The sequence below is a fragment of the Porites lutea genome, chromosome 5 (genome assembly GCF_958299795.1).
Source record: "Porites lutea chromosome 5, jaPorLute2.1, whole genome shotgun sequence".
Lineage (NCBI taxonomy): Eukaryota > Metazoa > Cnidaria > Anthozoa > Scleractinia > Poritidae > Porites > Porites lutea.
This window is the reverse complement of record NC_133205.1, coordinates 16,053,437-16,067,937: the sequence shown is the minus strand read 5'-3', so window position 1 is coordinate 16,067,937 and position 14,501 is coordinate 16,053,437. Positions and strand designations below refer to the sequence as shown.

At 40.7% G+C, this 14,501-nt stretch overlaps 1 protein-coding gene across 1 annotated transcript; it reads right to left on the bottom strand.

Moving 5' to 3' along the window:
- Positions 1–867: 867 nt before the first annotated feature.
- On the bottom strand, positions 868–13,202 carry LOC140936871 (uncharacterized). The gene is made up of 7 exons (XM_073386377.1): positions 13,028–13,202; positions 12,769–12,898; positions 12,571–12,671; positions 11,056–11,180; positions 7,950–8,076; positions 5,956–6,131; positions 868–4,889 (listed from the first exon to the last, which is right to left on the bottom strand). The coding sequence occupies exons 1-7, from the start codon at positions 13,176–13,178 to the stop codon at positions 1,695–1,697; spliced, it is 4,005 nt and encodes a 1,334-aa protein (XP_073242478.1). The 5' UTR covers positions 13,179–13,202; the 3' UTR covers positions 868–1,694.
- Positions 13,203–14,501: the final 1,299 nt, after the last annotated feature.

The window sequence follows — 14,501 nt, the reverse complement described above, 5'->3', positions numbered from 1 at the left end:
TATTTCCGTCAAAAATGCCGTTGCACTATACTTTTTTGCGAAAGATAATTGTTTCTGCGATAAAGAGAGAAAAAAAATCTTTCTATTTATGTTAATGCCTTGTAGAGGTCTTTCTCAGAAAATTATCAAATGAGAACCATGGGGGCGGTACAACCGTACACGACACAAGTGATGCCATTTCTCAAATCAGTGAACTTCAATTACTTCCTTTCAGTTAAAAACATGTTAGAAGAAGGCTTATTAGAACATGACCACATTACATTGAATACCACTTAAGAAATAGACCACAGTTTCTGTGGGTTTACCGGCGTGATAACCCACGCGGGACGTGTGGGTGATCACGCCGGAAAACCCATAGAAAGTGTGGTCTATTGATTTTAAAAAATAACTTTAAATCATGTTTCAGTTTTCTATGAGTTTACCGGCACAATAAACCATACGTTTTTAAACAATCAGAACGCTCGTACTGTCTTAGGTATTTTACAAAATATATTGAGTAACAAAGCAACAGAAAGATAACCGGAAGTTTATTCATGAGCCGACGACAATCGTGTTACAAACTACCGTGCAAGCCATAAAAAAAAGAAAGCACTCAGTCGAGCGCAAATAAAAGATCATCGATGAAAACAATAATATTTGCTTTGAAACCCCGATTAACAGTAAAATAACTGATAGCTTTCTCATCAATCTTTCCAGAGCCCCCCGAAAAAAGACTCAAGAGGCCACCCTCCACCTCCTTGGAAATTGCCTGCTTTTGGACACCCACTCCCTTCCCCTCAGAATTTCCGTTGCACTCAGTGGGGCGTATGGATATTTTCTGGAACTACACAAAAAAGATGACCATGAAACCAAGACCAAAACCAAAACGGCCACGCATTATATGCAATACTTTTACTTTTGACATCAGAATAAAGCCGTGCTCAGACAGAAGAAAGTCACTTTATACAAAACGCAACAAAACTAGGCCCGCCTACGACTGTTCTGTGAAAGAACCAGATAATCGAGTTATAATAATAAAGTCCATTTAAGTTTAATGATCCAATTAGATTGCGTTTAACAGCTATTGAGTGTATTGGAGATGATCACTTTCTCGTTTTCAGAGGACTGGTTCTTCCCAAGCAACCAATCGAACATCACAAAGAAACACTGAACAATGTACTATTTACGTAACAACCTAGCTCAGAGAAAAAACTCTTTTTTCTTCCCCTGCCTGACAGAAATAAGGAAAGCGAAATACCACCCCAGAGTTTCGCACGAGGCTGGGGGTGTGGGAGGGGAAAAGATACATTAGGAGATGTTAGACTCTTACGAAACGCTAACTGTAAATCACACAGAAAACAGAACCTGACAGAAAGTTTAACTGAAAGTCCCACAAAATGATGAAAAATCTTCCCTGAAAGGGATACGAACTCCACGTACATGTATCGGCGTTTACACTGAAGCCAAAAGCCCCGCCTTGCGTTAATCTTTTTCAGTTTTCGCGTCCTACCTCTGCCACTCTTGGGGATGAGGGTATTAAAGAACTAAAGAATTTTACATAGAAATTAAAGAAACGTATGTACCATACGAGAAATTCATGATAACCCTCGAGTTTGAGCAGGACGACGATTGCGTTATAAATTTCACAGTATTATTTCCAATGCAAGTCTTGGATGTCCAGGAGAATCATAGAGAGAAAACTTCATGTTAGAAAATTAGAAATAGGGGCGCTTTGAAGGCCCCGGAAATGGAACAGGTGGAGGCCCGGGTCTTTTCAAAGGTCCTGGATAGCGCACCCAGTCACCTTCAAAGTCTCCCATAGAGTGCCGCCTTCTTTCGGGTGGACCATAACCGCGAAACCTATCAAAGTCATGAGGGCCTTCTCTAAATCTTTCACGAGTTCTACTAGGAAAATCAAACTGACGAGGTATGTTTTCTGGGGTATCAAATGAAGTCCACATAGAAGGATCGTCTTCCCGAAAATCTCCTCCATTTGGATCACCGCGATGTAAAACAGGTGGACCCCTCCATTCAGAAGAAGGGTGCCCTGGATGATCATGAGGAAAGTCCCATGGGCCCCTCGGATGATCTCTATACCGCTCTCTTCGATATTCTTCCCAGGGCTCAAACTCTCTTCGCCGCTCAGGGTCCTCCATGGCCCCAGGAAAAGATGCACGGTGAGGCGGCGGGCCATCACTTCTGGGCATTTTCTCATGGGGTGGTTGCCTATGAAGACCTCTAGCTGCATTTTCGGCTGAAAGCCTCCTCATCCCTGGGGGTCCATCCATGTGACTGCCCTGGTCTTTACCGCTTGGATGGCTCTCATCTGCTGGTACTTCTGATGGCTTGTTCCCACCAGAATGCGGAGGAGCGGAGTCTGCGACCGATCTGTGATGCACATTTTCTGGAGGTCTCTGTTGAGTATGAGGTGACTGGTTTGGGGGTACTCTGTCCGAAATATCTGCTGATGGACCCCTTGGTGGACCATGGGGTGGTGTGTGTTCCGGTACTTCTGCGGGCGGCGCCCTTGGAGAAAGACGGTGAGGTGGTTGATCAGTAGTTCCTTTACCGGGCATGTCAGGTGGCCCTTCAGGTCGTCTTTCAAATGGAGGACCCCTTGGAATATGGCCATGTGGAGGACGGTGTAAGGGGATTTGTTCAGGCGCATCTGGTGGTCTTCTAGGAGAATGGCCACGTAGAGTTTGATCAGTGGGCACACGACCGGGTGGCTCTTCAGCACGTCTTTCAAATGACGGACCTCTGGGTGAATGAACACGAGGTGGTCCTGGCATATCTGTTGGCCCTTCAGTAAATGGTAGCCCTGTAATTCCTCTGGACTGGTCAAACGGAGGACCACGGGGCCCTTGGAAAGGGCCACCATGTCCAAATGGGGGTGGGCCGTGGGGTGACAGGTCCAGTGGTCGACCAAAAGGCCTTTCTTGTGGGATAGCTCCTCTGACAGAAGGATTTTGTAAGTTTAGTCCCGGTTGAGTAAGATGGTTTGTTGATGCAGGCATCGCGCCAGTAGTGTTGGCAAGCGGTCGGATACCATGCAGCTCCAACTGTCGCAAATCATGACCATGACCAGAAAGTGCAACACCAGGGCGCACATCGAAAGGCATTCCCATTTGCACTTCTTCTGACAAGTTGGAGGGCGTAGGTCCTTCCTGGTTTGTCTCAAATTCGGGCTGGTCTTGGTCTTTCCTGGGTCCTTTTTTGAGAATGCTTTTTAGTCCTGTCTGCAAGGATGAAGACGGTTCCCGTACAATGCCTTTAGGATGGGGCATTAATTGGCCTTCTACGGGCAAGGGACGAGCAGGTAAAGTGGTGGGAGCGCTATCACCTGGCATGCTTGGAGGGTGATCTTGTGTCGCGGGGGGATTCACAGACTGTTCCTTTTCTTTAAGAGTTTTTATAGAGTCACTGAGTTTGGGAAATAAAGAGTCAATTAAAGACAAAAGCGGTTTAGCCTGTGGATTTCCGGAGTCATCACTGGTGGTGGCAGAGGCAGCAACTATGGGGGTAACAGGTACAGACGCAGGGGGATTTTCTGGGTCAGCTGATTCCTTTAACTTTCTTCCTCTACTGAGCAGCTGTGCCAAGATGTCAACAGCACTCACGTTTTGTCCACTGTCTTTCTTCACTAACGTCGCATCCTGTTGCTGTGCTCCAAACTGGCCAGAATTAGATGGTGTGCTACTGGAAGATAAGGAAGCCTCGGAAATAGCTTGAGCCGTAGGGGGAGTCCCAGTGATACCAAGTCCCAAACTAGATGTCGGGTTCTTTACCTGAGTTTCTAAAAATGACTTGTTAGTGTCGAAACCAGTGTTGTCTTTAACATCTACATCACCGAGGGGAGCTGGAGTTGTCTCTGGTGTCTCATCACCTTCCTCTAAGTGCAGCTCTGGTGATCCTACTGGTGATGGAGCAGACGCCTCTGAATCAGGTGATCCTATACTAGCAACATTCTTTGCTGGTCCACCACTAACTTGACTTGTCTCACCGACTGGGACTAAGTTAGGTGTCATCTGAACAGGTGCTGGTACAGTTGTTGCTGCAACTGGCAATGGTGCTTGGCTCTGTACAAAGCCAGTACCCAGTGCAAACGTTTGCATTGCCCCAATGCCACGTGGTATTGGTGTATTAGTAGCAGGCAGTAGACCGGCTGGTTGAGGTATTTGTGAAAAGGGTTGTCCCTGACTCGAGAGTTGCCTAGGCGCAGCTAACCTCCCTGATGGCTGCAACAATGGATTCTGAGGTATACCAGGAAGAGGTTGTACCGGAGGAACTCCAGGTCTAAACTGAGGTGCAGGACCATGAAAACGGGGACCCTGTACACCCACAAATGGACGAATTACCATTCCAACTGCAGGCTGAGGCGCAGCAACCACTGGCCCCTGATTTGCTAATAACGAGGTAGGCAATGGCATCACGGAAACCATACTCGGGGTAAGTGGTTGGGCAGGAGCCACACTGGCAGCAGGAGAAATTACTGGAGTAGTTTCAGATTCTTTTGGAGTAGTCTGTGCTGTTTGTGAATCCGAGCTTTCGGTAGAGTTGGGAGTTTGATCGTTACTACTTTTGGGATCTTCCACTGTTGCTTCCTCACTTGTGTCTGATTTCTCACTGTCAGAATCCACATCCATGTCGGCGACTTCAATGTTGTCTACTGTGGGATCGATGAGTTTTTCTTCATCGGGAGATTTAACTGTTTCTTGTTGTGTTTGTGAAGGGGTAGATGATGCTGATCCTACTTCAACATCAGGAAGACCTGAACTCAAAAAAGAAGCTTGTGGTGCTGTCACAGGACCTGTTTTGGCTTTCTCTGCTGCTTTTTCAGCAAGCCTGTTAACCTTGGCATCAACTTTCTTTTTCAGTGAAGTAAGGCGATTGCCAAACGTCTTGTAAGCCTAAAGATGGAGTTTACAAAAGGGACTGTCAAATAATGTCTATTCAGGGTATCATATACCTAAATGCAACAGAGCTTTTCTACTAACATGGCTTGCAGCTACAAGTATGCAAATTTATTGGAACAAAAGAAAGTTAGGTGTTTACATAAGAAAAAGGTTAAACTCCTACAGGACCGGTTTAAAACACTAACAAGGCCACCATCTCATTGTTTTGGAACACTAATAAGCTTTCCACTGAAAGACAAGTTTCCTTGGCTTGGAGAATGGTTATCAAGTAAGAAACATGGTAGAAAAACTATTCTTACAGTAGTTTGTACCAAATGACTTCAATAAGAAATAAATCCTTCATGAAACAGTCTTCATCGGAAAACCCTCAACAAAAGACAATACTAAAATTATTGTCCCTTATACTGACAACAAGCAATGACGACAAAAATGGTTTGTCAATCTCTAATATTTCAAACATTATATGCACCCTAATATAAATGTAATGTAGATGTACGTGACAATAGCATGGCATGGAAACCAATATTAAAGATCTAAGGATTGACTAACAATGTTACTCACACTGAAACTCACAATAATACACAAAACATATGTCTCTGAAACTATGATTCAAACTCACAAGTACAAAGAACTTAAAACCGCCAGTTTTTCAAATAAATGGAGTCTGCAAATGGTGTAAATCTTCTTCAATTTTTTCAAAGCAACAAAACTAATATATTATTTTTCACTCAGTTTGGGGGTCACCTCCTGTTTGTAAGGGTCATGTAGCAGCTGCTCTGAAAAGAAGTCACCAATGGTGCCTAACCCTGACCCCAAACAATACTGAAACAATTGAAAGAATGACATGTCATTGTTTTCTGTGACCAATCAGGAGAGACCTTTCCAGCAGCTCCTACACAACTGATTTGTAATGCTTGAATATGGCGAAATTGCTTGACATATATGTACACGTAGCTCCCTAAAAAAACGAGCCACCAATGTGCCCCCATATAACAGTAGCTTAACCACACAGAGACTACATGTATACCTGATTATCATAATAATACCCCATTCCACTTACATGCACTATCACTTTTACTTCTCCGTACGAAGTATCATAGAAAGCTTCCCCATCCTCTAATGCTTTAATTACATCAAGTCTCTCTTGTTGCTCTCGTCGCAGTATTTCTGAAAACTCCTCAAGTTTGGCAGTGGCCAGTTCATATTCTTCACAAAATTTTCCACCACCAGTGCGATCTAGGACAAAACAAGGCAACCTTACATTACATCTGTACCTGTGCTTGTTAAATAAAATAACAATAATACATTTGTTTTAATATTAATTAGTACCATAGTGACAACAACAACAACAACAATGTATTTATTTAAAGACATATAAAGTTACAATACTTTATGTCCTGCAAATAGCTATAATGCTAATCTAGGCAGGACAAGACTTTGAATAGAGACGTTATTGAATTACATAAGAAAATAGAAAAGAAAAGAAATACAATAGCATACAGAAAGAAACACCTTACATAAAAATTCAAGTACAGGGGACTTTGTTATTTAAAAAAGACTAAAATTACAACTGGAGGTATATACAACATATCAGGTTAACTTCATAAAATATTCTATTAAATAATTTAATAATTATCTTCATTACCTAGAACATTAAGGGGTAGTGATTTAATTTTTTTACGAAAATTAAATAAGTTGAGAGTCTTAACAGAAGGTAGTAAAAAATTTTTTCATTTTTTCAGCTCTAGAGAATTTGACAGAGAAACATTCTTTTGTAGATAATCGCGTATTATAATGGTGTTTTGTATTGATTTTCACAAACTTATCGAGAAGACTTTTAGGAGCTGTCTTAGCATGAACGTCATACATTAAATAGTTTAACTGTTGAAAGAACAAAGACTGCAAAGGAAGGCAGTTTGATTCAATAAAAAAAGGGATTGCATGGTCTCTGGGTTTAGAAAAATAAATTAAATGCAGTGCACGTTTTTACAGAACAAGTATCTTATTGAGGTAGGTCTGTGGACAGTTGCCCCATGCACAGATACCATAATCTAAAAACAGTTCATTATAAAATAATAAAAATGCAATAGGGCTATCTACAGTACAGCTCAGAGATAAGCGACCAACGGACACGAAAAACACACGCCCGTTTTTTGCGTTAATGCAAAATCGTTAACTAGTTTGAAAGCACGTTTTTGAAACTAGCTTTCGCTTTTGTTATTCACTGTTTAATCACTGTTTAAACCTTATCACTGGTTGTTTTTAACAACGCTTAAACATTGGATTGGCTTCAGTCGCTTAAAATAAGATAAACCGGTAGAATGTGTTTTTATCTGTAACTAATTATAGGACTTTATACATTGTAATTCGCCGTGCAGCTAGCCGTTTCATATGTAAACATTGAATACAATCATCATCATCATTTATTTCAATTATCTACAACATATGATCTACTTTTTTAAGGGCGTGAGAGAATGAAATACAGCTGTATATTAATTGTACTCATGATGGGTTTCTCAATAGAAGCCAGGCTGAACAGGCTAGGGGTAGAGTATAATAAGTTTTTTAAAATGTGCAATGGCTCAGGAGGAAATGACAACTTGAACGCATGGAATTTATCACCTGCAAGGACCTTTAATCGTACTGTAGTAAAATACAAACTGAAAAGTTGGGAGGGCTTTGAATTCAGCCTCACAGGTTGAATGACTGATATAATGGAATATGATGGAATGCTGATCAGCACAAGCATTTTTATATAAAGACTACTTAATGAACATAAAGTTTTATACAAAATGGTCATCCTAATTTGCAATTCAATGAAAAGTAAAAATTGCATCAAAAATTCCACAAAAGCCAAAAATGATGACCTGTCAAAACCGCTTCTAAAATGAAATACAAAATTTTTTAACAAAGAAACATCATAAACAATCCATTTCAAGATGTGACAATAACATTAATACATCAATGCCCATTATGTTACATTACAGTTAAATTTATTGCATTCTCAAGCAATTTCTTTTCGTCATAAAACTGGTATTTTAAATGAGGACAAACCTTTCAACTGACGCACACTTTCCAAATCAGATGCATCAATCCTCAAGGAATTCAACTGAGATTCCTTAAGTATTAGTTCACCCTCAAAGTTTCTTAAAGCTTTCAGGGCATCTATCAGTTTAGACGGCTAAAACAAAAATAACACAAACGGTAAAATCTTACAACATGTTGATATATGGGACATAAGGAGACAGAGTTGGGAGGAGATAATGTCATTTTTTTGAAAAAAAAAATGTGGGACAAACAGATATTTAACTTGCTACATTGAATTTTTACTCAATTTGTCACTATCTCTTACGTAAAGGCAGGTTATGCACAAAGCAGGTTTCAGCTGTACTGTTCAAGAATAAACCTTAGATTAAACAATACTTGTTTTAAATGAACAAAAGACCACTCAGGAGATGAGAAACAGGAAAAGAAGAAGTGATTTTTGCAACTAAAAGGTGACAGACAAACATTGTCTATGTTATTCCAAATTTAGAAGCTCTCTGCTATCACGGTGGGCACATGGGGTGCAAAGAGGTGCATCCTAGGAACTACTTGTGCATTTTTTATTCGTTTGAGCGCAAACTTTGCGGGATGGTAGAACTTTGTATTCTTAAAAATCCTGCGTTTTTTTGTTTTACAATTTTAATGGTTTTTGGTGGCAAAATGATGCAAGGCTGCTGCCTAAGAAAAATTTTAGGGAGCCCTTCGGGCTCCTAAAGTTTAAAGTTAGGAGCCCGAGCCACATTGTTAGGAGCCCAGTTTGAAATCCATGTATTGTTTTTCCAAGATCATTACATAGGTTATAGAGGTTCTTGCACACTTTAATAAGAATTCGCCGGGCCTAATAAATAACACGTAAACAAGAATTAACCGAATTATTTACTTTCATTTATTAATTTATTCGATTAACTTCCACATCTGTTGTGTTCAATGTGACCTTGCGAGGCAATCACAGACAGCTACCTAGCTGATCTGCTATTTCGTTTAGAAGGTCAAGAATGTCAAGTTGTCACTACGGATTAAATAAAACCGCATTGAATATAGGTCAAATGAAGGCACAGCATCTTCGGTTGTGTTTTAAAAGCGGGAAATATATTTTATTGTTTTGAAAGAGACAGTTTCCAAATCGTTATCTATATTAATATAAATGTTCACATACGGAGTCGTAAGAAATAAACATTGCTTACCTGTTGCGAGAATTCCATTGTAGTCACTGGGCTTAAGACAAATTGCTGAAACCTTTGTCGATTTTAGCGAGAAAAGAAGAACCTTTGCCGATTTTAGCGGGAAAAGCAGAACCTTTGCCGATTTTAGCGGGAAAGGGCGCTAAGCACGTGCAGCAAGGCAGAAATACAACCAACACAAAGTTGATCATTACTTTAATTTCTTTATTCAAGGTAAAGACATCACATTACAAATATGAAATATCATACTGCGTTCTCTGGCGTGTTGTTTTTTAAAGTCTCTTGAAAATGCTGATACGTTGCAAACTGGTACATGAAATCGAACATCAAGCACGTCCAGTCGATAGCACGCAAGATAGCTTCCCATTCTCGCCACAAAAAAGTTATCAAATCGACGAAAACCCAAGCAAACGATGAACTGCACGAATGTCAACATAGGCAACAAACAGCCCATAATTTTGCTATTCCATATTTGGAAGTCAAATCTCAGACCCAGTCTTCAACTGCCATCCGGACTCGGAAACGATGGCTTCGTTCGTTTCGACAAAGCTTCACAGTTGAACACGTTAGGTTTACATAATTTACGGTTTATTTGTGGAAATTTTATACTGCCTAATCGCATCATCGCTAACCATATCAACAGTTCCACTGTTTAAAGTCCTACTCCAGCTAAAGGAATATAATGTACAAGGAGGTTAAGTCTAATGCCGTGTGTTAAGTCAGGCGCCCGCGCGGGCTCCTTGTACCGAAATTTGGTCGCCCATGCTCTTACCTTGGGCGCCTCTGGCGACCGGGCGCCCGTTAGGCAGCAGCCTTGTGATGTCACAAGATTGTGAGCAAAATTGAAATTTCAAGATATGGCGAAACAAATAATTTTTAAAAAAGCACAACAAGATAGAATAGAATGTGAAAAAATTTTTTGAAGAGCTCGATTGATTAAAGAGTTATTAAGCTTTGATTTTTGAATTTTGCGTCATTTTGTTTCTATTTTTAGAAACATAAGTACAATTCAAGATGTTATATCTCCTAAAGCAATTGAGCTTTTCCAAAATTTTTTTTCACATTTCCTTCTCTCACGTCACGCTCTTTCAAGATTATTTATTTCTTTTGCCATAACTTGAAATTTAAATTTTGTTGTCAATCTTGTGTCAATCTTGTGAAATTGAAAAACATAGGATTTTTTGGAATACAAAGTTCCACCATCCTGCAAAGTTTGGGCTCAAACAAATAAAAAATGCAAAAGTAGTTCGAAGCATACACTTTTTTTGTCCTATATGCCCACCGTGTATGAGCAAACTACCAAAGAAATGCTAGACTTCATATCAAAGGAACAGGTCACATAACCACCATCTTGGAAGAAGTATTTCTATTTACCTTCTAACAGGCTTATTCTTTGAAGATATGAATTATTTCAGATTCAGAAAACAGAAAAAACTGAAGATGAATAAGCGGAAAAAGTTCTATGTGGCTATTTTTCCTTCCTTTTGTCTCAAGTTTCTTTTTTTACCAAAATGTAGTAAGATTTAGGGTGTATTATAGATGGGCAGTGATTTTGTTACCTCTGTATCCTGTCGCATAAAAATCCCCACAGAAGCAAAATAATTTGTGGTATGTATCCCGTAGGACACAAAGATCAATTCATCGATCTAAAGATGTTTTTTGGAGAATATCCTGTTTGTGTGATTTCTGTCGCTGTTCTTGTGGCTGTTGTTAAACAACACCTATTTAAGTCTTTGTTGTGCTTTACAATAGAAGGAGTATATTTTTCTTTCAGTAAACTGTAACACAGAGTTTTGGAGTCTGTCTTCAGACTGTGTGGTTGTTTTTTGGACTGGGACTCATGATTTTTCACAAGATGAGTCCCAGGATTCATCACAACTATTTGTAACAAAATCACTGGATGGGTGCATATTATCCAAGGGTAAACATGGTACCTTGAAGTCTGCTGGAGGCAATCTCTTCTGTTTAGTTTGTGGTTTGATTTCCTTCTCTTTCTCTTTTTCTTTCTCCACTGGTTTTTCTTTCGCCCTTTTGCTAACAACAGGCACATTAGCTGACTCTGGTAAGAGAGATAAAAAATATTTATAGGTTTTCAACATTACTCTGAAATATCAAGATATTTCAGGAAGAACAACAGACATTGAACAGAATGTTCATGTACATTATAGTTCCACTCAAACGTGACATACCACCCTCTTGCGAGATGCACTATGTAATAATTTTTCACATGCTACATGTAAAGAAAGCACGTTGGAAACTCCAACATGTGGCAAAACGTGCCATCTCTTCTCCTTAAGGAAAACAACTAAATGTAATTTTGGCGAGGTGAAATATAAGACAATGCAGGTCACCATCACTAATCATATCTGGGACAGTCTTTGGGCATTTGCAGGACTCCAGTAATTTTACAGCGTTTTCACTGACGTCAATCATTTTGCTCACATTGCCCTCTGATGCAGTCACTTAAGCTGTTTATGCTCCCAGACCTCCCTTCCTTCAGGATGTCCTTTGCTTAGTACATGTATCTGCAAAACTCTCCACTGAGTTTCTCAGTGTGATAGTTCCTGGTGGTTAAGCCTCACAGTGTTGTTATGGTTACCTTCTGTGCTCACTTATGGCTCCCCTAGTTTGACCAAGCACCTTCCCCACACCCATCTACTCGTGATGGGTTTAACTTAATGTTGAGTGGTAGTGAATGACATTGTTATTATATTTTGAAAGGTTAGAAAGATTCACTTAAAATTGTATCTTTCTCAAAATATTTCATTGCAGAGTGAGTGTCATAACAATGAACAGGTGAAAGTTTCTGTACACTCAACTCTCGCCTTGCGGACCGTACCCCGCTATAACGGACACCCCGATAATACAGACAGCAACTAAATCCCTGGCAAAAATAAATTGCAGATGTTTGACTGAAATTAACTCCCGCTATTATGGCCTCTCACTAATAAGGACACTAACTTGAGGTCACTACAGTGTACGCTATAAAGGGAGTTGACTGTACTGATAATGATGCAATACGATCTTTTTCATGTTTATTTCAGTGTTTTAGAGGAGACTAGACTACCATCATCAATGGAATAACATTACCCATGAAATCAAAATTGGCACAGATTTCGATTACAGTAGCTGGTACAATGAGTAACGCAACAAATTGAATTTTACATGGGTGATCTGTACAGCTGGAGCCTAATGACAAAAAGCAACCAAGACTACTATTTCTTACTACATATGGGGGAGGGGGTCAGCTGACCAGCATTAAGTCAACTGTACACAATCAATCAAACACCTGGTGTAAGAGAAACAAAGTGGAACAAAAATTATAGAGAGCAACGTTGCATGCAGTAGATGTTTACTTATGCAGTAAACTGCCAACAATTATGTTCTTAAAATAGACAATTAAAGAACTAATTAGCACACCAAAAGGTATTTACAAAATAAGATCATACCAAGTTTGGTTTTTAAGGCCTCGAGGTAATCCTTTTCAAACAACCTTCTCTCTTCCCAGATTTTAATGACCCGCTGGACGTTAGCCTTGATAGTTTTGTCACTGAAATTAAGTTGAAAGTATAAATGAGATACTGGGTGATCTGTGAACATGTTTAGGCGGATACATATCTCACACAGGACAGGAAACTCGGACAAACCTCAAAAGGTGCATAGAATCGCGAAGTATCTTGGTGTAAGCGTTGGAGAATTCCTTTCCTTTCTTGCGGCTATTTTGAAGAACATCGTTCGCTAAATAAAATAACATCAGCCGTCTGTCTGCCTTTGAAGCTGAAACAAAAATAGAATTCGACTGTTACATTTTTCAATGACCACCGGCTGAACGTGCCGGGAAACGAAACTTCATTTTATCGCAGCCTCGACGGGTCTGCTGGAAGAACAAAATTATCAAAGCGCTACCTTTCTTCAGCTGCTCCAGCCACACAGCCACCATGTCTTCTGCATGCTTTTTATGGTGAATCATCCAAAGCGAGACTGTTTGAATACTGTCTTGCGTGGACGACATATTCTGCAGCTTGCGTTCAAACGCTTTTTGATTGAGGTGCGCCATGTTGGCCTCCTCGCCATACGCTTAGCTACTTCGCATGCGCACTAACGGAAAGCCACTGACAAATTGTCTGACAAATTGACACCACAGGTGGTCAAATTTCGTTCGATAGGTACTTCATGTAACTAACCTTGTATCCAGATCTCCCACCCCCAAGGGAACTGCATCACAGAGCGCAGAGCCTTCTTCTTCTACTTCAATTCTTCTTTTTTTGGTCCTAGGGAGTGGACACAAAGCCCAGAGCTGTGAGGAAAGTAGAGGACACAAAAAGCAAACTGCGGTGTAAAAAATAACGAAATATAAACGCGCGCGTTTCTGGAAAGAAAAAAAACTTTAACTTCCCTGCTAGCAGAGGTCTCTCACAACGAAGCATTCTCTTTTTTGCCTCGTCGTGAGAGACCTCTGCTAGCAGGGAAAACTTTAACTTGACGTTTCATGCATTCCGACATACCAGGAGCCGATTACTTATCGGCTCCTGGACATACATCATCAGGAGTAGTGTCGGAACATACGAAACGTCAAGTCTTTCCAGAAATGCGTTTATATTTCCTTACGTTTATCACCGCAGTTTGCTTTTTGTTTTTTCTTAAAGCTAAGATGGCCAAAAAGAGAAGAGTATCTACGAAGGTAGAGAACCCTCACGTGTAAGAAAAAACTTGTAACTTTTACATATTAAATAATGCACTCTTATTGGGGTGAACCTTGTTGTTCGGTGTGTGAAGAGAGGTGAGACACGAAAACCCCACTCCTTCATCCCACTTTTTGGTACATTTCTTTGCAGTCCTGTGCACATCACGGTGAACGGCCATCCTGCCTCCTCCACAGGCTTCCCACGACTCAGTGGGGAGCACTAAGCGAGGAAAGCGAGATAAAGCGAGAAATTACACGCGAGAGCTGGAGACAAGCGAGAAGCGCGAGAGGGGAATGATGGGAACGAGCGCAGAGCGACTATCGCGCAGAGTGCAAAAAAAGTGATCGCTCAAGACTTGGGACGAGGCAGAACTGCCCACGCAACCTCGTCCCCAGGACTCACCCATTTTTTAGGGAAAAGCCCTGGGGACGAGGTTGCCAGCCCACGCAGACGTCTAAGGGCTTCCTCCCCTCACGCGTTCCTTTCCCTCGTCAACAAACCCACCTCATGCAAGGATATCCAAGAAAATCTTGAATTCTGGATTCCAAGCTGATTCCAGTTACTGGATTGCGGATTCTAATCATCGTTAGTGGCGCTCCGGATTCCGGAATCTTGGTTACCTTACATGGGATCTTACATGATGGGGTGACAAAGAAAGTCTTCCCCAAATAGGCCTTCGTGCATTATGCTCGTAG

Bases quoted from the DNA above. Each gene is read 5' to 3' on its own strand.
- LOC140936871 (XM_073386377.1), bottom strand. From the start codon at position 13,178: ATGGCGCACCTCAATCAAAAAGCGTTTGAACGCAAGCTGCAGAATATG. The intron at 12,672-12,768 runs GTTTGTCCGAGT...ACTTAATTTCAG, and splicing joins GATTCTATGCACCTTTTGAG to TGACAAAACTATCAAGGCTA. The intron at 8,077-11,055 runs GTACCATGTTTA...TTTTTGTTTTAG, and splicing joins TGCCTCCAGCAGACTTCAAG to CCGTCTAAACTGATAGATGC.